The sequence below is a fragment of the Sprattus sprattus genome, assembly GCF_963457725.1.
Source record: "Sprattus sprattus genome assembly, chromosome: 16".
NCBI lineage: Eukaryota > Metazoa > Chordata > Actinopteri > Clupeiformes > Clupeidae > Sprattus > Sprattus sprattus.
Genome location: NC_137914.1, coordinates 27,856,272 through 27,881,269, shown reverse-complemented (window position 1 = coordinate 27,881,269; position 24,998 = coordinate 27,856,272). Strand labels below are relative to the sequence as shown.

The 24,998-nt window shown below is 40.1% G+C and overlaps 2 protein-coding genes across 2 annotated transcripts; one reads left to right on the top strand and one right to left on the bottom strand.

The window, feature by feature from the left end:
* Positions 1-1,406: 1,406 nt before the first annotated feature.
* mccc2 (methylcrotonyl-CoA carboxylase subunit 2) lies at positions 1,407-18,602 on the bottom strand. Its single transcript, XM_080853255.1, has 17 exons — positions 18,409-18,602; positions 18,039-18,105; positions 17,105-17,189; positions 16,393-16,494; positions 16,171-16,298; positions 13,367-13,479; positions 12,894-13,007; positions 11,655-11,719; positions 11,467-11,566; positions 9,357-9,452; positions 8,306-8,378; positions 4,518-4,594; positions 4,162-4,228; positions 3,323-3,479; positions 2,732-2,846; positions 2,432-2,517; positions 1,407-2,167 (listed from the first exon to the last, which is right to left on the bottom strand). The coding sequence occupies exons 1-17, from the start codon at positions 18,547-18,549 to the stop codon at positions 2,050-2,052; spliced, it is 1,704 nt and encodes a 567-aa protein (XP_080709381.1). The 5' UTR covers positions 18,550-18,602; the 3' UTR covers positions 1,407-2,049.
* Positions 18,603-22,734: 4,132 nt separating this feature from the next.
* On the top strand, positions 22,735-24,695 carry rhbdd3 (rhomboid domain containing 3). The gene is made up of 5 exons (XM_080853539.1): positions 22,735-22,975; positions 23,163-23,546; positions 23,631-23,757; positions 23,886-24,110; positions 24,231-24,695. Exons 1-5 carry the CDS (start codon positions 22,813-22,815, stop codon positions 24,388-24,390), a joined length of 1,059 nt encoding a protein of 352 aa, XP_080709665.1. The 5' UTR covers positions 22,735-22,812; the 3' UTR covers positions 24,391-24,695.
* Positions 24,696-24,998: the final 303 nt, after the last annotated feature.

Sequence of the window (24,998 nt, the reverse complement as noted above, 5' to 3'; positions counted from 1 at the left end):
CCTTGTTTAAAACAAGTTAATATAATGCACAGATAACACAATACTATTATAAACAATGATCTAGCAAGTACAATTAGGCTACAATAGCTTTCAAACACGCTTTCAACTATTTTCCCGATATAATTACGACAAATGCAACAAAAACTCGTTCCATAAAAAAGGTTTTTATATAACCCAGTCGATTTACAGGGCTGTTTGTTGTAAAAAAAAAAAAAAAAAAAAAAACTTTCATTTGATACAAAACACGTATTTCATTTCCTCGTTTCCTTTTACTTCCTGTCGTTGCTGAAAGAACGGAACTGCTGCTCAGGCTTCCGAGCCCAACCGGCGTGCCTATTGTTTTGCTTCCGGTCTAGCTAGATCCAGGGTGGTGCTGTACTTTTTCTAAGGTTACTTTAGAGTTATATTAGTTTCATAATTCACAAACAAACGAAACGTGATTCAAACAAACGAAACGCAATTCACAAATGTATTTCATAATTCACAAATAAATGTAACGCGATTCAAAAATGGATTTTGTGATTCACAAATAGATGACCCCATGACATTTGTCTGCAACCTGACGAACACGAGTTACAAATCCCTGCATTCGTGTGTGTGGATTTTTGGAACTTTCCTAACGCGCTTAGATTCACAAATGTGTTTGGTACCACTCCCAACCCCCGAGATACCAGACACATACAAATTTACCACAATAACCTTATACCATAAGGAGGCCAGAAGAACCAGAAATAAGTTGCACTTTAACATAAAGGCTAATTTTCTGCAATTTTCTGCACTAATAATTCAGTAAATAGAAAACTATGCAGCATCACAAAAACCTGCTGTAATAGAGGACAGAGGAACTACTACATTCTTCGGATTTCAGTTTTGCCTTTTTGATAAGAGATGGTGTTTATGACATGAGAGATGTAAGACCAATTTGGGGATAATTGCTGTTTTCAGGTTTTAAGTGCATTGAGAATTTTATAGTTTGGCGGCGCTATATAAATAAAATTGAATTGAATTGAATTGTTTTGGAACATTAAGCTTTTCCCTTGTAATGTGAATCAATGGAGAGTAAACACTCAATGCCAAATAAGGACTGTACTTCTAGGATTTGGGTTTGTTTTGAAAGGTGCAAGTGTTTGAGATGTCAGAGATATGTGGTGATCATGGTCCCATGGAAGCTCAATTGAATGATCACACACATTTAGAACCGTTGACCTACAGAAAAGGAAAGGTTTAGCAATTAGGCAATTGATATACATTTGATATTGGTGCTGTTTAGGCCGTTGGGATTTATTTTTGGATAATGACCTACGGACAATACATTATCCCTTACGTGTGCGTCGCCTGGTGCAGCTATTACAAACACAATGAATAGTGTTCATGGATGAAGTGAAAAAGATGACAGAAGACAGAAATAAGCATAAAAGGTTGCTTTTTAAATGATACAAATGAACAAAACTTGTGCTCAGAATCACTTCCCATGTTTCGGGAAATGTCCCCTATGCACACATCAAACACACAATCAAAACTGCACCGTCTTTTAAAAGGCGGGAAATGTTCACAGCAAAACAAACGTACACTATCCCCTGCAGTATTCATACATACAATGTAAAACAATCAGTCTCTCCTTGTGCATCTTCTCCAATCTTCCCATTCTCGCCCCACCCTCCCATGAGTGCACATGTATGAGGCAGAAAAGAACACCTGCAGCAGGCAGGGTGGGGTTTTAGCAATATGCGGTCTGTTCATACGAACATACGCCTAAAACGGACGTCAACATGTTAGTACATTTGCCCCTTAGTTAGCTAATGCAGTTTGCAAAATCAAATACCAACACGTTTCAACAGGTAGACAATATGATAATGACCTAATTTTTTGTCATTATTCTGTCCCTGATCAGACCATAGACATTACATACCTTAAGGCTGTCAATTCAGTTATTTCGAAGAGATTTTTATTCATATGAAAAAAGTACAAAGACAAAAAACAACACCACCTGTTAAGTTCCTCATGATGTCTAGCCCCAACGTTGCATGATGCCTATACGGTCAACAGTCTTCACATTCTAAACACACCAAACTTTGTCTTCTGAACCGGGGCGTTGAGTGCTGCACTGAGACTCAGCCCTACAACGAGCCGTGTGTCCGCAGGGTCAATGATCCCATCGTCCCAAAGCCTGAGCAATGCAAAGAAAAACACTCTCAATGACAATTTTCACAACTAACAATTTCCAGTTTTGAAGTTGTGTTAATGTCCTGTGTTGTGATCCTGATAGCAGCTTTGATGCCTTAATGGAATACAGAATACTTCTCACCAAATGAATCCCAAAATAGGGGAACTGAATGAAATGGAATGAAAGAAGGCTCAAATGATTCATAAAACAAGTGTTTAAGTGAGAACAATTTGGTATTCCCAATTGTCGTTCATAGGTATTATTTACCTTGCACTAGAGAAGAATGGATTTCCTTCCTCTTCAAATCGTTTAATGATGGGTTGTTTCATTGCAACCTCCTGCTCCGCTGTGAACTTCAAGAATGATACATTTTCCGTTGAAAGTAGTGCCAGCCAGTGATTTTGCATCATTTATCACAAGGTGCAAATGGTCTTGTATATGTATTCACACACAGACTATAAGAAACAGTTGGCTCTCACTGTATATTATTGGCCATAATAAATGTTTCATACAAAGCTGAAGGAGCGCTAATGTGACACATGGCTTCAGCTTTTTTCACGTCCTTACCTCCTTCCCCTCGCGTGTCCTCTGGTCTTTTGTGATGGTGGCCAGGACAGTGGCAGCCTGCTCCCCTCCCATCACTGAGATCCGGGCGTTGGGCCACATGTACAAGAACCTGGGGCTGAGGGAAGAGAACAGAGCATCAGGTACCAGAACTTGGGTCTTAGGGAAGAGAACAGAGCATAAGGTACAAAAAGTGGCAACTTCTTTACAAAAAAGTCACACCTGGCTTGAATGAACACTTTTTACCATTAGACTTATTTAAAAGGAGTTTTACAGTAAAATAGGTATCAATTAAAAAAAATACTACATTACTGCAAGCTTTAGGTTCCAATATAGGGCATAATTAAAGTCACAGACAATTCACCTAGCTAAGTGGATAAAATACTGAACACACAATTTAGGACATAGGGGTTAATAATTAATCAATTATATTCAGAGCTACAATTATGAATACACGTTAACATTGTTTCAATTCAAAATCCACACAAAGAGAAACGAGACACTTGAAAAGAAAACAAGATACTGGGTGACATAGTACATCATGAATGAGTGAAATGTAAATACCTATATGGTTGGCATGAGAAATTTAAATACCTATATGCTCGTCCACACATTCCATAGTTTCCAGCTCCATAGGACCCCCCGATGATGACGGTGATCTTCGGCACATTGGCACAGGCTACAGCGGTCACCATTTTGGCTCCATCCTTTGCGATGCCCCCGGCCTCATACTCCCTCCCCACCATGAAGCCTAGCAGAAGACACAGCAGTGTATAACATCTTCAGTGCAATTCCTCATAATTAAGAGGAAACGCTCTGCTCCAACACGGGTCACCCATCCCATAATATGCACATATTGTACAACTAAAGGCAATGTGTATGAGTACACCAAACCTCAATGGCAGCAGTTCTGGCTAAAAGAACGATCCTGTTCCTAACCCTATTTGTTATAAGTGAAAAACACAGCTCCATGTCTTACTCTTGCAGTCGGTCTAAAATACAATGACGGGCAACTTTGGGTCCCACGTGTGGCATTTCCTACCAAATCACTTAATAAAGCTGACCTGAGACCTGCTCTGTTTTTCAAACTTTAATGCTCTTGCACAGTGGTGCACCAAGACCGCCTGCTTCTTTTATACCCTGGGTTAGAGCAATAGAATGTTTCTCAAAAACAAAAACAGACATACAAACTTGCAGTTTCCAAAAACATGTTACATACTTCTATAATAGAAGACTGGCTTTTAACCAATGCTTCAACTTTTTAAGTTTATAAGGCCATTTCTCTGAGCTCGTGGAGGGGCAACAATAAAGACCCAACAAATTCACATGCAATGCAAACACTACAGAGACGTGTCATGTCCCTCCCTTGACATAATATGGAATAAGAATAGTCAGATAAACCAGTAGTATAATAACTAAGAACACATTTTTACCGGTTATATTTTGAAGAAATAGGAGAGGAATGTTTCTTTGACAACACAGCTCAATGAAATGTGCTCCCTGAAAAACAAAAGAAACAACAAAATTAAAGATGACAATAACTCCTTTGATTGGCTTTATAAGCCATGATCTATCTTCATCGAAGGAAAATAAAATCAATCAAGTCTCAATCATTGTGTGTCTATTTGCGCCACCTAGCAAGGAATAGTGTGAGCATGGCAGCACTTCAGACTTGGAAATACATAAGCTTACAATACTGGCAGCAGCATGTGAAGTAACCGTGGCAACACACTGGATTTGCAAAGGTGTGCTTGGAAATAACATTTGATTGAATTTAGTTTCAACTCACCTTCTTTGCTGATTCTGAAAACAGAACTCCGTTGTTCCCAATAATACCAACAGGGTAGCCAAAAATTCTAGAGAAACCTAAAAGAAGAATGTCATTTTTAACTATTGATGAATCTGATCGGAAATACCACCTTGCTGACGCTTATAGCCCATAGTTGTGGGCTAGAGACAGCTCATGTTGTTCTGTGACGAAGAAACCTTTATGGATCCCGGGTACAATATGGGACGTGTGTCACCCGTCATTTGTGTGTTGTTGTTGTTGTATTCTGCTGCTAAGTATCAATGGTTGGGCAATTATTATATTGGTTAGGGTAGGTTGGGCAGTCATTATATTGGTTAAGGTAGGTTGGGCAGTCATTATATTGGTTAGGGTAGGTTGGGCAGTTATTATATTGGTTAGGGTAGGTTGTTGGGTATGAGTACTTGCATGTAACATGTGAGAGGATTGGCTGCTGTGGGAAGTCCCCACCAACAGAACATAATTATGTTCCTGTGGATGACTCAAATGAAAATACCCTGTTAAAGGTATTACATACTTGTAAACACTACAGGACAGCCAAATTGTTAAAAATTGTTTTAACCCCACACTTGAAGGTTTCAGGCATTAGAACTGAATGGAACAGGAGAATGCACAAGAGTGCACATACGATAACTTCCTCTAACTCCATCTGGAAGAGTATAAGATAACGTCATCTGACTAACTGCACATAAGATAACTTCATCTGCCTCCAACTGTAAGAGTATAAGATAACTTCATCTGACTCCAACTGCACATAAGATAACTTCATCTGACTCCAACTGCACATAAGATAACTTCATCTGACTCCAACTGTAAGAGTATAAGATAACTTCATCTGACTCCAACTGCACATAAGATAACTTCAGCTGACTCCAACTGCACATAAGATAACTTCATCTGACTCTAACTGCACATAAGATAACTTCATCTGACTCCAACTGCACATAAGATAACTTAATCTGACTCCAACTGTTAGAGCATTTAAGATAACTTCATCCGACTCTTCTCTTCTTCTCTAGAATGAGTTTTCACAGTGATGTGATCATGGGCGTGTTAAATGCATGCAAAGAGGCATCTTATTACTCATACCCATTTCCTGATCCCCATTCCCTTTTTCTGTTGGTCAGTGTGGTTCCATAAGGGACCAGTGAAAGTCCATTCCATTGTGCTTTTATAGATTTTTATACATGTGATTTATATAATTTTATATCTATAAAATATATGCACAAAGAAGTTCTGTGGCCCATGTCGGACCCCCATGGAAACGTGCGTGCATCATAAACTATCTATATGCCAGGGCTTGTTTATCATTATGCTTGGACCTGGGTGCATTTTTGTTTACAATGCACTTCACTCTGCATGATCAATCTCCTCCTTAAAACCAAAGCTAATGATGAAGCCTGTCGACACTAAATAGAACTACAAAAGATGTGGGTGTTAACTAAGTCCTTCCAGAGTTGTGACTGAGATGTACAGACCTGAAATTCACATATTTTAGGTACTTTTGAAACTGTACTTTTTTTGTCAGTGGATTTTTTTGGAAAAGCCTTAAAGGTTTCTGTCAATGCTTTAATCACTACATGAAAATGTAGTGTGAGGATTGTAATCAAGATTCAGGGTGAAACTGATCTAATTTTTCTTAGCATTGCCTAAGGTTCTCAGGTTAATAGGACAGCCAGAGCAACACACAAACTTATGGTCTTATGACTGCAGTATGCATTTGTTGTTCTAATAAGAAAAATGAACACATTATCAGGAGCAAAGGGACTTCCCATAGGCAGACATGAGGCACAATGTTACATACATGACCTAAACAGTAGCAGAAAAGGCTGCGGACATACAGTGCCCTCCACAAATATTGGCACCCCTAGTGAATATGAGCTAAACAGGCTATAAAAAAATATGTCTTTGCTGTTAATCCTCTTGGATTTTCACTCAAAATATTCACAAAATTCTTACCTTTTCATTGAAGTTAAATTATTGAAAGAAAGAAAAAACTGTTGACATTAAATACATATTTTTACCCAAAACATGTGTGCCACAATTATTGGCACCCCTAGAAAAATCTTTCATTAAAATCTAACTGAAGTATATTTCCAGTCATATTTGATTTTTTTAAGTTCCCCCTGTTTGATAAGGAACTCTTATGAGGTCAACTATGACTTCAAGTCCCACTGTCGTACAAATATGAGGTGACACAGGCCAAATTCCATTAGTCCTTCATCACTATGGGAAAGACCCAAATAACACAGTGACGATGTGAAACGTAAAGTTGTTGAGCTGCACAAATCAAGAAATGGACACAAGAAAATCTCTAAACAGTTGAAAATACCCATTTCCACTATCATGGAAATAATTAAGAAGTTTAAAGCGACAGGAGATGTTAAGAATCAGCCTGGAAGAGGACGTGTCTGTACATTGACCCCATGCACCGTGAGGGGGATAGTTCTACTGGCAAAATAATCTCCAAGGATCACAGCTGGAGAATTGTAGAGGTTAGTTGAGTCTTGGGGTCAGACAGTCTCCAAAACTACCATCAGACGCCACCTACATCACCAAGTTGTTTCGGAGGGTTGCCAGAAAAAAGCCTCTGCTGTCAATCAACAACAAACTAAAGCGCCTACAGTTTGCCAAATGTAAGTCTGACTTTCAATAGGACCGAGTTCTATGGACAGATGAGACTAAAATAAAGCTTTTTGGCAACAAACATCAAAGGTGGGTTTGGCGTAGACAGAAAAATAGCCATATAGAAACGCACCCCATACCCAATGTCAAGTATGGTGGCGGATCTTTGATGTTGTGGGGCTGTTTTTCTTCCAAAGGCCCTGGACATATTGTTAGGATACATGGTTTCATGGACTCCATCAAATACCAGCAGATATTAAATGAAAACCTAACAGCCCCCTCCAGTAAGCCTTAAAATGGGCCGTGGTTGGACCTTCCAGCAGGACAATGATCCTAGGCACACCTCAAAATCAACACAAAAATGGTTCACCGACCACAGAATAAAGGTTTTGCCATGGCCATCACAGTCCCCTGACCTAAACCCCATAGAAAATCTGTGGGATGAGCTGTAGCCAAGTCTACAAACGTTGACCTAAGATTCTGAACGATCTGAAGAGATACTGCACGTAGGAATGGTCTCAGATCCCGTGCCATGTGTTCACCAACCTCATCACGCATTATAGGAGAAGACTCAGAGCTATTATCTTGGCAAATGGAGGCTGCACAAAACATTACATTAAGGGGTGCCAATAATTGTGGCACACATGTTTTGGGAACAATATTTATTTAATGTCAATGTTTTTTTCTTCTTTTAATAATTTTACTTCAATGAAAAGGTAAGATTTTTGTGTATATTTCGAGTGAAAGACTGAGAGGATAAACAGCAAAGACATATTTTTTTATAGCCTGTTTAGCTCATATTCACTAGGGGTGCCAATATTTGTGGAGGGCACTGTATATCAGTGAGACCATGGGATGGGGCATATGATGACAATAGGAAGACAGATGGATGGTGTTTGTGAAGCCCCCATAACTAGTTTGGTCATATGCCTGTATCCACTTGTCTTTCACAAAAATACTGGGACTGCATGTGTGATATGAGTTGAATTAGTAATAAGTAGTTTTGAATTTGTTGCTTGACCCTTGTGAGGCTTGTAACCTTTCCTGGTGCCGTGAATAAAGTTGCAACCTCACTACTGTCTTGCTTGAAAGTTTTTTCCACAACATGATCTTTCAGTGTTAGTATACGCACTTGTGGTACGCACCTGTGACAAGAGTGTCTCCGTAGAAGGCCTTAAACTCGTCAAACCTACTCCCATCCACAATTCTGGCAATGACCTGCAAGTAAGCAAAATAACCATTAATAAAGCAGATGGTAATAATAATAATATTCATAATGATAATGTTGTTCATTAAATATCTAACTCTTTATTAGTTTGAATCACAGAGGTTTTCTACACCTGCCAATGAATGGCGCTTTGGGTGATCAGATTGAAAGCACACAAATGAGAAGAGGATGTGACGGACGCTGGACACAGCGATTGGATCTCAATCAGATATACACGTGGACACTGGATACACATATTAATATCAGTTGTAAATGTAATGTGGTTAAAATGATATCTAGATTCGAGAACAATTTTAATGGCAGGTGTAAAAGCTACATTGACAAGGCACTTCCTTCAGTCACTAGTGGCAGGAGGAATATTAGTTTTGTCAGTTTCCAGAAAGGTTCAGATACAAGGGACAACCAGTGGACATTGATGTCAGGCTTTGTATCCAAATCAACCACAACACTTCTTTTGGAATTTGGTTTTTGAGGACGGTCACTCGAAGGAGTGGTTGTGGCTAATATAAGGTGCTCACAGAATACTTGGGGTTGTAAATTAACCTGAACTTAAACCGACATGAAATCTTGTCGAGGTGTATCTTGGGGTATCTATTGTTGTCTCTGTTGTCAAAATATGTGGCTTTTATTGAAAACCAAGCCATTTCTATGGACTTGACACTCAAGAACCTTGCACATGCAGTTGATGCGTGTCAGACACCGCCAGTGGGCGTTGGCCTTTATGGTCCAATCACTGCAAAACAAAGAATGGGTGGTGGTACATACCTCTCGCACATCAAAGCAAAGAATGGGTGGTGGTACATACCTCTCGCACATCAAAGCAAAGAATAGGTGGTGGTACAGACCTTTCGCACATCAAAGCAACGAATGGGTGGTGGTACATACCTCTCGCACATCAAAGCAAAGAATAGGTGGTGGTACAGACCTCTCGCACAACAAAGCAAAGAATAGGTGGTGGTGGTACAGACCTCTCGCACATCAAAGTTTCTCTTTAGATTTTCTCCCACAATGCCATACAGCTCCTCAGCAGCAAACAGAGGGCCCTCTGTAGGTTCCACCGTCACCTAACAACAAACAAGTTCAAAGTATAACAAAACACCACTTTACCCAATAAACAGAAATGAAAACAACAGCACAAATTATCAGTAGGGCCCCATAAAAGCCATAACCTTCTGTTTATTTATCCTTATTTCTAATAACTTTAAATCAGACTTCCCTCTCCATCAACTAAGGAACAATAAAATGACTGATTTTGAACCAAATGGCACACACAGACTTGCCAAACACTCGGTTAGTTAGACCAAGTTTAGAGGGACCCTTTCTCCTGAAATGTAAACTGACTTTTTTTGTACCTGTGTTTGCATGACGACCAACCATGTTGTGTAAAAACATGGCTACAAAATCCTTTGTTTAAATAAACGTACAATACTAAGTGTTGATTTCCAACTCTACTTTTTGGGCATTTATACGTTTCTTTCCATTCATGCTTCAATAAAATAATTTCAATAAAACAATTTATAGTAAGACAAACTCAAACAATATACCACCCCTGCCCATATACAGTGGGGAAAATAAGTATTTGAACCCCTACCGATTTCGCAAGTTTGGCCACTTGCAAAGAAATGTGTGATCTAGAATTGTATTGGTAGGTGTATTTTAACAGTGAGAAACAGAATATCAACAAAAAAAAATCAGAAAACTGCATTTTATAACATTTATGACTTTATTTGCATTTGATGCAAAAAATAAGTATTTGAACCCCCAAACAAACAGCAAGAATTCTGGCTCACAATGACCAGTTATGTGCCCAAGAAGCACACAGATTAGTCTTCATTAGGTCTAACAAGGTACACCTGATCTCAACTGGTGACGTTTATAAAAGAAACCTGTCCAAAGAATCATACTTCACACCTTCAACCTTACCACCATGGGCAAGACCAAAGAGTTGTCCAAGGACGTCAGAGATAAGATTGTAGACCTGCACAAGGCTGGAATGGGCTACAAAACCATTGGCAAGCAGCTTGGTGAAGCAGAGTAGCAGACAACTATTGGTGCGATTATTCGTAAATGGAAGCAACCCCAAACAAATGTTAATCGCTCTAGGTCTGGGGCTCCATGCAAGATATCCCCTCTTGCGGTATCAGTAATCATTCGAAAGGTGCAGAATAACCCCAGAACTACAAAGGGGGAGCTTGTGAATGATCTCAAGGCAGCTGGGACCACAGTCACCAAGAAAACCATTGGCAACACACTACGCCGTAATTTTTTGAAGTACTGCAGCACTCGCAAGGTCCCCCTGGTCAAGGAAGCGCATGTACAGGGCCATCTGAAGTTTGCCATTGCACACTTGAATGATTCTAAGGAGGATTGGGAGACAGAATGTGGTCAGATGATACCAAAATCAAGCTCTTTGGCATCAACTCGACTTGCCGTGTTTGACAGGGGGGGGGGGGGGGTGCTGAATATGACCCCAAGAGTACATCATACCCACCATCAAGCATGGAGGTGGAAACATTATGCTTTGGGGCTGTTTCTCTGCCAAGGGTACAGGACGACTCCACCGCATCAAGGGGACTATGGATGGGGCCATGTAACGTGGAACATTGGGCTTAAACCTCATTCCCTTATTCCCTCCCATTGAAAACGCAACCTTAAAGATTTGGAGAGAATCTGCAAAGAGGAATGGACCAAAATCCCTCCTGAGATGTGTGTAAACCTGGTGACCAACTACAAGAAATGTCTGACGTCTGTGCTTGCCAACAAGGGTTATTCCACCAAGTACTAAGTCATTTTTGTCAGTCAGTTTTGCTAGGGGTTCAAATACTTATTTTTTTGCATTAAATGCAAATAAAGTCATAAATGTTATAAAATGCATTTTTCTGGATTTTTTTTTTTATATTCTGTTTCTCACTGTTAATATACACCTTCCATTACAATTATAGATCACACATTTCTTTTCAAGTGGCCAAACTTGTGAAATCACCAGAGGTTCAAATACTTATTTTCCCCACTGTATACACACAAAGTCATTTATAAAAAGCACATAAGATAAAAATGATATTAAAGACATATGCTCACATTAATGTGCTTCTTGTAATTCAGATTTCGTACGGCTTTCCTTGCCAGATGTAACGCATGGTCATCATCCAATGCATAGTGGTCTGTTACACCTGACTTTCTAGGAGAGGAAAGGTAACATTAAAATATGAAATCCAAAACTCCTTAGAATCAGAGTATGGTGTCATCTGGTAGAGATCTCATCAAACCTGCAATGAAGATCTGCTCCTCCAAGGTCCTCTGCTGAAACCTCTTCACCTGTGGCGGCCTTGACCTGTTTCACATTCAAGAAGAGCATAAAGTCATGTCCTCTCCTCATTCAAGAAGAGGGTAAAGTCATGTCCTCTCCTCATTCAAGAAGAGCATAAAGTCATGTCCTCTCCTCATTCAAGAAGAAGGTAAAGTCATGTCCTCTCCTCATTCAAGAAGAGCATAAAGTCATGTCCTCTCATCATTCAAGAAGAGGGTAAAGTCATGTCCTCTCCTCATTCAAGAAGAAGGTAAAGTCATGTCCTCTCCTCATTCAAGAAGAGCATAAAGTCATGTCCTCTCATCATTCAAGAAGAGGGTAAAGTCATGTCCTCTCCTCATTCAAGAAGAGCATAAAGTCATGTCCTCTCCTCATTCAAGAAGAGGGTAAAGTCATGTCCTCTCCTCATTCAAGAAGAGCATAAAGTCATGTCCTCTCCTCATTCAAGAAGAAGGTAAAGTCATGTCCTCTCCTCATTCAAGAAGAGCATAAAGTCATGTCCTCTCCTCATTCAAGAAGAGCATAAAGTCATGTCCTCTCCTCATTTAAGAAGAAGGTAAAGTCATGTCCTCTCCTCATTCAAGAAGAGCATAAAGTCATGTCCTCTCCTCATTCAAGAAGAGGGTAAAGGCATGTCCTCTCCTCATTTAAGAAGAGGGTAAAGGCATGTCCTCTACTCATTCAAGAAGAGGGTAAAGGCATGTCCTCTCCTCATTCAAGAAGAGCATAGAGTCATCTCCTCTCCACATTCAAGACGAGCATAGTCATCTCCTCTCCACAACTACCTATAGCCCGGCCCTACACAGTTGCATGCTCAGCACCGTCACAGTCTCTCTCACTTTCAATCCATCCATCCATCCATCTATCTATCCCATCTCTAAATGTATTTGTGTGTGTGTGTGTATATTCCCCCTCTATCTTCCTCCCTCTCTCTTCCTTGACCTTCCCCAGCTCACCTACCCTTTGCTTTTCTCTACCCCCCCCCCCCCCCCCCCCCTCTTTGTGCATGCATTAAATATCTTTTCTTACGTTTTACTTTTAAGATTTTATTAATTATTTATTAACATTTGATTTATTTTTTTGCTTTTCAAGCACTAGCATTACCTTTAGGGAATTCAAATGTAGTTGTTCATGTTATACCTATACTTAAGATAAATGCACACATCAGATCAGCCTGAGGTACAGCATCTGGACCTACCAGTGGAGGGCCACCCAGGAAAATGGTCCCTTGCTTTCGAACAATGATGCTCTCATCAGCCATAGCTGGGACATAGGCACCGCCTGCAGTACACGATCCCATCACCACAGCAATCTGCAACCACATGCAACACACACGTCTTCATTAAATCTGTTACGATCTTAAAGACAAGAGTGACACTGACCGATGGAAAATAAATACTAATAACATATCAAAGCTCAAAGTAAAGGATAAGAGCCATCACAACTGGTGTCTTTGACAAGCAGCAAGACATGTGTGAATCATATAACAGATAGGTCTGGTGAAACATGTATGTATAACAGATAGGTTCCGCCAAACAATTTTTTTTTTCTGATTTGATAAGAGACATTTTATGAGTGGGGATATCCTGGGACAACCCTACTCGGACTCACTCCGTGTTATGATACAATAATGCTAACTTATGTTCTTTGATTCTCATGAACAGTCTTTACCTGTGCTATCCCCTCAGCTGAGAGTCTGGCCTGGTTATAAAAGATTCTTCCAAAGTGGTCTCGGTCAGGGAATACATCAGCCTGTCTGGGCAGATTGGCTCCACCTGAATCAACTGGGAATAAAGAGGTTCAGAGATAATGAAAGTTAGAATGCAGCTATGACACAAAATGCCAGGCTATTTGGGGGTGAAAGATACACAATTTTGGCACAGCATCTTTTCCACATGCATCTCTCCAATTGGAACGTATGCAGAATTCAAGCAGAGTTAAGACCAAATGCTATCGTCATTGTTTAGTCTGAACTGAAGACAGGAAAGTAGCAATTTATCTAAATGACTTCAGTTAAAGAGTACACCTGATGTTAATTATAATACGTTGTTCAGTCTAATTTCATATTATTTTGTGAAAGCTCAACATAACTTTTAGTGGAGAGTAACATGGAGAAGGTGTAGTAAACAGGAAATTGCCTGTTGCCACTTCATGATGATACAAAAAAGCTAAGCTGCTTTTAAACATGATTTCATCCTTCATTCAACACCCATCTGAGGTTGTCATGCCAAAGCTTTTCAATAAGTTGAAAAATGAAATCAAAAGGGAGCTGATGTGCCACCACTGGACAGCCACCAGTTTGCCTATAAGGCAAACAGATCCACAAAGGACGCTGTCTCCATCGCACTCCACACAGCCCTGTCCCACCTGGAACACCGGAACGCATATGTAAGAATGCTCTTTGTGGACTTCAGCTCTGCGTTTAATACAATAATCCCCCATAAACTGGTCCTCAAACTCATTAATCTTGGTCTCCCTACCTCACTGTGCTCATGGATCCTGGACTTTCTCTCAAACAGACCACAGAATGTCAGAATAGGGCATATGACATCCTCAACTGTAACCTTGAACACAGGTGCGCCCCAGGAGTGTGTACTCAGCCCAGCCCTCTACACGCTCTTCACCCATGACTGCGTGCCTATACACTTATCCAACACCATAATCAAGTTCGCCGATGACACCACTGTGGTGGGGCTCATAAGTAACAACAACGAGTGCCATTATAGGCAGGAGATCGAACACATGGCAGAGTGGTGTGTGGACAACAATCTGGTCCTAAACACAGAAAAAACAAATGAGCTCATTGTGGACTTTAGGAGGCCCAAGAGGACCACGCAGACCCCTCTTACCATCAACGGGGAAGAAGTGGAGAGGGTGGACTCTGTTAAATTCCTAGGGACGTCCATCACCAAGGACCTAACATGGGCAACTAACGTCTCCAATCTGGTAAAGAGGGCCCAGAAGAGGCTCTTCTTTCTACGGAAGCTGAAACGGGCTGGCTTATCCACACACCTGCTCATAAACTTTTATAGGAGCACAATTGAGAGCATCCTCTGCCAGGGCTGCAGTGTGTGGTATTCAGGCTGCACAGTGGAGAGCAGGAGGGACCTGGCCAGGGTGATTAGGTCAGCAAAAAAGATCATAGGAGCTGAGCTCCCAGACCTGGAATCTGTGTGTAATGACCGCCTGAAGAGGAAGACAAGGTCAATAAGTACGGACAAAACACACCCTGGACACACCTTGTTTGTTTCCCTACCATCAGGGAAAAGGTACCGCACACTGCGGGCCCGCACCACAAGACTGAGGAACAGTTTTTTCCCAAGAGCTGTAGCCTCCATCACCCCCTCAACCCTCGCCCCTACCTGACCCCCTAACAAAGCACTAAAGACTTGATGGGCACAATATGTACATGGTGATGTGTGTGGGTGTGTGAGTGAGCGAGTGAGTGAATGTGTTTCTGTGCATGGTGTGTAATGATATCTTTGCACTTCACAACTGCCTTCCATTTTTAAGTATTTATATATATATTTTAATAATTTCTGTAATTTGGTCTTTGTCCTTGAATTGTCATATTTGTCATGCTCTTATTGTGTCTTTGTGTGTTGATGTCAATTTTATATATCTAAACAAACTGCTGCTGGAGAGCGCCAAACTGTTGTTCGTTGTGTACTACAATGACAATTAAACTCCTTGAACCCTTGAATGTGGATTAGGGCCTAGAGTTCTATTTCTTCTAGTCATCCCAACACAACCATTCACTGACAACATTCACTCTGAACAAAGATTGGCCGAAAAAACCCAAACAAATCTTAATGATGATGGGGTCTGTAACCTTGTAGCTTCCTGGAAAAGCTGCCAGGAGAACACAAAAATCTAAATGAATAGGTGACAGATTGACATAAGAGCCACTTCTATCTGCTTCCAAACTATCTATTTCCAACATCGATAACAATCTAGTACATTTAAAAGTACATTTATAGCACAAATATATATATCTTCAGGTCAGGTCAGGTCATCTAATTTAAAATCAACTGTAATACCTCCAGGTTTAAAATCAATATCCACATCCACACAACCATAACTATAGATCTCTCTCTACACCAAAGGTTGGTGCTGTATATTTCTAAATTAAATGTTTATGGCATTTCTTCTTCTAATGTTAATTTTTTCTCTCACTTTTTTCTTGTTGATTGGCTGGAATTGTTTATCACTGTGTCCGAGCCACCCCATTTATTTTGACATTTACATTGTTTTAGTGCACACAGAACAGACAGCTAGAGGACCATGAGGATCAATTAGACCAAAGGCTCATTGGATTAGAATTGCGGACTGTACCTTCAACTGTTATGAGTGGCATCCAAATATGTGTGTTGGTACTTTTGGCATTTAAAACCAGAGCTTTTCATCTGGGTGCATGCATCTTCGATTCTAGTGTGCACTGTACAGCACTTGAAACTAATTCTGTGAGTACTTACCCAGATAGATGCATGGTAGGTGGTTCTGCTGTGCTATCTCTTGAGCACGAAGGTGTTTTTTCACAGTTACCGGATAATACGTCCCGCCTTTGACTGTAGCATCATTGGCTACTATGACACATTCAACCCTGTTTTTGGAGTCAAAATGTGTTGGCCGTTAAAAGTGTGTACATGACAATCTATATTATGATGTCCCAGAATTATGTTGTTAAAAGTATTTACCCTGAGACCCGTCCGATTCCGCTGATGATGCCCCCAGCTGGAACCTCTTCTTTACCATACAACTGATGAGCCGCAAACTGAGAGAACTCAAGGAAAGGTGACCTATACATTGGAGAGATGAAATGTTGCAATGTCCATTAGGCTGGACATCATTCCATTTACTATATGTGATATGAATAACTCAATAACTCAATGAAATCAAATAATAAAAATAGATGAGTCTACTCAACTACGTTTTTAGAAATGTTCTTTTTCCGTGATAAAACCTTGTTTAAAGCACATTATCCCTTAAAGGTGCCTTAAGGATTAATAGCTATTCGCTAAAGGTATGCTAGCAGCTAAAACTAACGAAATCTCTTGAAATGTGCTGACTTTGACATTATGACAAACTAATTACTCAACGACTGTCCTTACACAGTCAAACATCAATCATGTGCAACACAAGACTAAGCAAGACGGCAAATAAGCTACTTACTAGATCGGCAGAAGGTAATCAAAGTCAGGTCGGCGGGCATCGGCAGGCAAAACTACAGAAGGCAGTTATATGCCTATCGACCCTGCTATGCCATTGGCACGGACGCAATTCTCCATATTAAAAGTCATTGTAGCGCCCCAATTTTTTTTAAGCTGTTATTTTAAGGTTAAACTGCTTATCCTAACCCTAATCCTGAAGCATAATTGTTGCATATTGTGCCTTTAATATCATAGTTACCCTGGGTCCAAAAGTCTGTCGATTCGTTCTCGAGGTAGGAGTTTTCCTCTGGATATGTGCAGTTTTCTGGCTCTCTCACCACCTCCTGAGACAGACCAATAACAGTGTTAACAGTTTTTCAAGACAAAAAGTTAGGTCTGGTCACACTGAACTCCATGTTATCAATTTCATACATACAAAAACGTAGTTCAGTTCTCAAGCTCAGATTTTTTCGAATGAATGGACGGCAATATATATTTTTATAGTTGTGTAAAGGTTCAAATACATTTGAGGAAAAAAATATTTTTGTCCAAAAAGTAACACCTTCATATATTCTAGAATCCTTACACATTAATTGGCATGTTCCAGGTGTTTTTTGTTTTAGTCTTGATGATTTAGGCTTACAGCTCATGGAATTCAAAATCTAAAGTGTCACTTTTCCACGATATTCAATTTTTTTTTCCGACGCACTTGTACATTTACAAATTCCTACATGGGTATCTCGCTACGCGTCGGGGTCGTGTTTGTCCCGTCGGGATTTGTTTTCGTGTCAGTGGACTACAATACATATGGTTACTTGGCAAAATGACATTCCTCCAAAATACCTCAGTTAAATTATTTTGTTGTCGTTCTTCAAAGATGTGAATTAGAAGCACAAAACACTTTGCCAATGGCAGCGGTCATTCATATTTTCTGTGGTCTGGGTAATGTTCACCCTGCCAGGATTTCTTTCCTGATACTGACTGGCGGACTATACATTATCCCTTCCATATCAGTTCTCCGAACGTTCGGGCGGCCCATTCAATCGATGGAACTTTTTGCAACATTTTAAGGACACGTATAATATGTTGCTGTATACATAGAGAATATTCAATATAGTCAGAAATGCGCAACTCCAGGTGTTGACCTTCTAAAAACAGACAGTACAAACAGCTAGAAGTTGGGTCATTCTTACCCAATTTGATTTTCTCGGTCTTGTCCTTTAAGTCCTTGACAAGTGCTTGCATTCGTTCAAAGTTTTCCTTCAATGACAAGGAAGCACGAATAAAACAATCAGTCTGTAGTCAAAGTCAGCCACCAACTAAACAACATGACAGGTTTATCAGGGTGGGCGAAAGACAAGACAACATGCTTTTCTATCTTTTGAAACCAAATCATCATTGCATCTTTTAATCGTGCAAGATAACCCTTTGTAGCATGAATCAGAGGCGATACTTTGAACGCATGCATTACAAACATTTGTCTAGTGTTTAAGTACGCTTGCTAAGGCTAGGAGGCTGGATGGCTAATGTTAGTTAGCTAAAGGACAAACTGAATAAGCCTACTTGATACACTGGAGATTGTTCGTCATGCTGAGAACCCAAAGTTGCAACGTCGTCTGCATGGTAAAGTCTCACAGCGACGGCTGGAGAACGTCTGAAAGGTAATAACGATACTGTTGGCTTTAAAATAAAGCGAATCATCATTGAAATAGAGTAATGTTTATAGCTGCTAACTGAACAGCCAGCTTCTGAGTATGACGTGAGCTGGGCGGAGCTTCGCTGACATGCATCAGAAGTGTGTCATGTAGGCCTTTGTAAGGGGCCCCACTCTGAACTGGACTGGCCATAGACAAAACTTTTTTTTGGACACAGTTTTTGAAATCGTTCTGATTTGTTCACCAAACAAATTATTGACTCAACCCTATTAGTGACGGTTTTGAGCTGTGAAGCCTGGCCACTCTTTCTGTCCTGAAACTTAAAGGGAGGTGCTGAGGTGGGGCTGAAGGCAGATAAGTACTAGGCCCCATATAAAACACAACCCATGGCTAATTAAAACATTGCTAATGTTGGACAGAAGGGATCTTGAATGTGCATGCCATAGAAGTAATAAATAACTGTGAACTGTCTCACATTGGTGAATAAATAACTGTGAGAACTGTCTTACATTGGTGAATAAATAACTCTTTGAACTGTCTTACATTTGTGAATAAATAACTGTGAACTGACTTACATTGGTGAATAAATAACTGTGAGAACTGTCTTACATTGGTGAATAAATAACTCTTTGAACTGACTTACATTGGTGAATAAATAACTGTGAACTGACTTACATTGGTGAATAAATAACTGTGAACTGACTTACATTGGTGAATAAATAACTGTGAGAACTGTCTCACATTGGTGAATAAATAACTGTGAACTGTCTTACATTGGTGAATAAATAACTCTTTGAACTGTCTTAAATTTGTGAATAAATAACTGTGAACTGACTTACATTGGTGAATAAATAACTGTGAGAACTGTCTCACATTGGTGAATAAATAACTGTGAACTGTCTTACATTGGTGAATAAATAACTCTTTGAACTGTCTTAAATTTGTGAATAAATAACTGTGAACTGACTTACATTGATGAATAAATAACTGTGTGAACTGTCTCACATTGGTGAATAAATAAAACTTTGAGAACTGTCTCACATTGGTGAATAAATAACTATGTGAACTGTCTTACATTGGTGAATAAATAACTCTGTGAACTATATTGTAAGTGTATCAGACCGTGAGCCCTGAATCCTACCTTAACTGTATCGTAACACCTGAATTTGTTACTGCCAATGATCCGAGAGCCATTTTAGTGTTGTTTCTTTTTCTATTTCAGGCAGGGAAAAGGAGGAGGAGCCAGGAAAAAACATTGGGGAGGAAAAGACAATGAAGAAAAAACAATGAGAGAGATAAAGGAAAAGGAAGCAGGGGAGGAGGAAACCAGGGAGGCTTTGAATGATGATTAGCCCTTTCAAAGCCCATAAGGTGACAAGCGTCCTCCCCAAAAAAGGCATTCTTGTCCTTATATATAATGTATTAATTGATCATGTTGTTTTGTGTTTTGAACAACAAAAAACTTTTTTATGTGTTTGAGCCAACCAGTGTTAGCTGAGATTAATTATAGAAAGTACATTGAGCATAAATACCTAAAATGAACTAATATATTTTTTCATCATTCTTTTGTGTGTATGGTCTTGTAGCAGGCCTTAGCGCACCATGTATTGAACAAATTCACTGTCCCGAGAATCTTCTCTACTCTACACCGTATTTTCATTGACCAACAGGTGTTCCTAGAGTGCATTCGAAGCGTCGAGAAATGAACCACTTTTCAACACACCTTGCTGGTTTCATGAAGCTTCATTTCGCCACTCTTACTAAATGTTGTGAACCTATTGGCTACCTTCTCAGTTAATGGTTGTTTGCAAGATGAGTCTGGTACAATGAAAGAAAATTGCAGAAATACAGTGTATTTATCTAAGCTATTTAACATTTCGCATACATACTTCGTGGTGCACCTGGGTCTTATTAAATTCTAGTGATGGCAAAGTGAAGCTTTCTGAACCAGTGAAGCTTTCCAGCCAATTGTATTGGAAAAAGGTTAATTCATTCAATGCATCTAAAACTCTATTATGACCTCTGCTGGTGAAAACGTGTAGTATGTTTCGAACCGCCTATATTTTGGCCCAGTCTCTGTGGGTTGAACATGATTGTGAAATAAATCATCTAATACATATGTGGATTCCTATATGAATAAAACTATTGTTTTTCCTGTTTGAATTGTGTCCATGTTTGTGTATTTCAATTCTCTGTACATTGGGAAGAAGTGGAACACACACTCTGTGTGTCTTTCTGCACCTTTGTGCATGTATGTGTGTGTTCACACTAGCAGAAGAATAAATAACAGAGATGAGGAGTGATATGTAAGCAATATACTTTAAAATACCTAATAATGCCTGTGCAGTTTATGGCAGTCATAGTGACTTATGTTAACTGTTTCTTGAATGTGAGAAGTGTTTTACAGAGGAGAGGTCAGTGGGGCAGGGATGGTGCTTGTGGACACGTTTGTCAAAGAATGGCAAGGAAATTGAGGTGCTTGAGAACATCAAAACTGGTTTTTATTTAGAAAAACAATTTTCTCCACAGTACTGGGGTTTAGTCTGTTTCTTTTTTTAGATACAATTTCCCCAGCCTTGGAAAAGACACGCTCACATGGCACAGACGAGGCTGGGATGCACAACAGATTCCGCGCCAACACAAAAAGATGGGGGTATTTCTCACAAATACAATAAATATACACATGTATAGTTTGCCAACAACTTCACTAATCAATAGGCTATGATACAGCAAGTCGCCATTATGATCTATCAAACGCGCACATTCCTGACAATTACGCATGGCACACAGCTTTAAAGGCACCCAGTGCAACTTTTGAGGCTTAAAAATAAACATTCAATTTCTAGTCTTTTTTACACGTAGTAAGTTTCAATAACTCCATACCATTACATACCGACATTCAAGCAGCAAAGATGAGACGTCGTTGTGTGGTGAGAACTGATAGAAAATCGATAACAACAACAATCGTCGCCATTTTCTTTATTTTTTTTAACCTACAATAAATAAAGCAGGCTTCCCGTCAATGGAAAAATGGCTTCTCCCCACCGGCGATTGTTGTTGTTTACGATTTTCTATCAGTTCTCACCACACAACGACGTCTCCTCTTTGCTCCTTGAATGTCGATATGTAATGGTATGGAGTTATTGAAACTTACTACGTGTAAAAAAGACTAGAAATTGAATGTTTATTTTTCATTGAATGTTTACATAAAGTTGCACTGGGTGCCTTTAATATTTTGATGACACTCGTTTATTCTAAAGTACAATGAAGAGAACCAAACACCTGGGCCAACATTTGATTATTAGACATATGCAAAGAACTCCATTATTCCATGGGTGGCTAGCCTAAGTAAGGAACTTCATCTATGGCACGGACAGAAATGTTGACTATCAAGGTCAGTTTGTCACTATGTATTTGGTCCATGATAGTAACATTGACAACATATTTGATGATAACAACACAATTAAAACTCCGTTTTTTAATGTGGGGACCTGCTTTGCCAAAGCCTACCGCACCTCCGAAAAAAAAAAAAAATGTATAGGCTTAGCCTGCCTATTGCCAACCTTGTTTGGGGAAATTAAATTAAAGTGCTCCCACATGTCGGAGCGACCTCTCTTTGCCACAGGTTCAATTTTAATTGCTCTCTGCTAATTCTACTAACACGCTATGAATAAACTCTCCTGACTCGCAACACTTTCGACCACTACAAACCAACAAGCGCGCGCCCTGTTTCGCGCACCTTTGAATCGAATTGAAGCAGTCACGTGAACGTGAGCTGGAATGAAGCTTCAGACGTCACTGATCATGTGATCAGCAGCAAACGAACTAAGCACCGATACATTTGCTTTGCCTTGCACTGGTTCATATTACGACACAAGCTTCAAAGCAGGAGGGTCGGAGGTAACAACACTATTAAACTCTATTTAAACCTAAAGTCACGTTTTAGGATAGGTTAGAATTATTTCTGTTTTTCATCATAGCAATGTGTGTAGCCTAGTGTAGGTGACAGGCATACTAAAGCTAAACTGACCTGTCATATGCGACAAAAGTACAGTTTTGCACGTCAACAATAGGTTTTAGATCTCTCTACGCACAGTAACTAATTGGAGATGTATCTAACGATTAAGTGTGTATGTATAGTGTCAGGAAATACGACATTCTGGCGTGCCTTTCTGAGTTCGGAAACACCAATGCTAGCGTTTACTAACGTTATCGCTAGCTAGAAACCTCGAATAAGAAAGGGCAGGTGTCTTTAAAACACTTAACCGATTCGGAAGATGTACTTTGCTACTTGAATAAACGTTTAGCTAAAATGCGAAACCACATATCATCAGTGTGGTGTGTGTTAGGTACAACTCGCCCTGGATTTTATTTTGGCACTACTCTACTAACAGCCTTGAACGTCTTGGTGTGGCTCTGTGGTATTCAGACTAGCCTCACCTTGGGACCAGGTGGCGAATTTCCAAGTTTGAGAGGTAACAATATCTGCATTGCACTGCTATCATCAAAACATTTGTGTTCCTTAGCCAAGCTTAAAACTTACTTTTTTGTGAAACGCAGAAAACTATAGACCTAGCAGGTCTTTCAGGTCAGAAAGTGATGTTTTTTTGTATTTCACATGCCGTGTATTTTTTTCACGAATAAACTGTTCTGTATCCATAGGTTGGACTTTCTACGCTTTCAGCCATGAAGACCTAATATCCCTTGTTTGTGACACGGCTCTTCTTGTGTGGCTTGGTCCGTGCCAGGAGCAGAGATGGGGTACGGTGGCCTTCATAAGTCTTACTCTGCTCTCTACAGTACTCCTTCCTCCTCTCTACACACTGGCTCTATTCATCACAGATGATGAGACCAGCAGAATTAGTGGCTTTTCTGCTGTCCAGCTGGCACTCTTCACTGCACAGAGCCAGCAGGTGAAGCAGAGGAGACTCCTGGGCTGTGTTCCTATCTGGCTGCTGCCATGGATGCTCCTTATACTTCACTTCTTCCTGCTCCCTGGCACTCCCGGCATGCTTCACTTCTGTGCAATCTGCTTGGGCTACAATTGTATCTTTTTCAATGTTAGGAACTGTTGACATGAGATGTTTGTGTGTCCAGCTGAGCCACTTCTACCTTAACATCTATAACAAGACACACCCTCGCTGATTGGGATTATTCAGCGGCTCGAGGACCAATGGTTCTCTAGTGTTCTGCCTGGCTGGGCTTCTGCATCTGTGAGAGCCAGATATCAGTTACCAACCCACAATATTCAACAAAGGTGATTGCTGTTTTATCAATAGATTTTCATGAAATATAAAGGACTAGCTTTTGGAAAGTTTCATTTGCATCGGTTACCTGGTTAAGTGGCAATACAGAACTCCATAAACACATATTTTCATCTTCTAGATCAGAGGGCCAGATCCAGCCTCTACCAGTGGAAGCGTCGGACTTCCATATTCCAACCCAGTTTGATTCATTCTCAGCTCTTCAGACATCGCAGTCTGCTGCATCAGACACACAGGCACTGGAGGATCAGATGTTAGAGGCAGGAATCTTGGCATCATTACAGTATACCACAGAAGGGATACAGAACAAAATAGAGGTGCCAAAATCCTCTGTTTCCTCCCTGAGGTAAATCATGTCCAACCTGGATTAGATCTGTTTGAGTTGCATTCTGTGGCATCCTGGCATACCTGAATAGGAACATATTATTTCATGACTTAAGTAAATGAGACACTTTCCTCCATTTAGGCTGCAGCAATTGCAGAAGATGGGCTTCACGACAGAGAAGGCTGTGGTTGCCCTGGCAGCCACTGCACAGCTGGATGGGGCTATATCCTTGCTCATCAATGGCCAAGTTGGGGAAGAGGCAGTGATGATATCCAAGGGCAAGAAAAGCCCTCATTCTTAGATAAACACGGATATTATGGCCCTTCATCTCACCAATCAAAGGCTGGATTGTTATTTAGCTATGTTGCAACCAACTAATTGCAACCAAGACAGATGTATCACCAACCAGTCCCAGGGGACATAGACCAAAGTAAATGGCTTGGTTAGATACAACCAGGGATATTAACAATTTACAGCTGATTTCCCCCTTAACTATGGAAAGGTTGGTAGGCCTGATGCTTTATGACCAAAAACTAAATCATCTAAATGAAAAATGTGTTAAAAAAATGTAAATTTATTTCAACAAGAAATTTGTTTTGCGATATTCTTCCATTAATAAAATATTACGTATGTGTATAACAGCCTCTGCTTTTAGGAGTACCATTCCACACTTTGAGCTGCATTGTTACAGTTAACATGATTGTATCAGTGGTTCATCAAAAGGGTTTTCTCCTTGATGAGAAGGTGTTCGCTCCAGGTATTATTTATTACAGACCTTTTCAAATGAAGCTTAAATCTGAGAGGGAAACTTTAGGATTTGTCAACGTCAACGTTTCTGTCTCTGCCATAGCACCCCATTTAATGCCCGTAGTCAATTACCCTACTGTGTAGTGCTGGAGTTGGCACTCC

Coding starts and splice junctions, on each gene's coding strand:
- rhbdd3 (XM_080853539.1), top strand. CDS start 22,813: ATGCGAAACCACATATCATCAGTGTGGTGTGTGTTAGGTACAACTCGC. Junction 22,976..23,162: donor CGAATTTCCAAGTTTGAGAG/GTAACAATATCT, acceptor CTGTATCCATAG/GTTGGACTTTCTACGCTTTC. Junction 23,758..23,885: donor ACCCACAATATTCAACAAAG/GTGATTGCTGTT, acceptor TTCATCTTCTAG/ATCAGAGGGCCAGATCCAGC.
- mccc2 (XM_080853255.1), bottom strand. CDS start 18,549: ATGATGATTCGCTTTATTTTAAAGCCAACAGTATCGTTATTACCTTTC. Junction 17,190..18,038: donor GACCGAGAAAATCAAATTGG/GTAAGAATGACC, acceptor GGTCTGTCTCAG/GAGGTGGTGAGAGAGCCAGA. Junction 2,847..3,322: donor ATGTGTGGACGAGCATATAG/GTATTTAAATTT, acceptor CTCTTCCCTCAG/CCCCAGGTTCTTGTACATGT.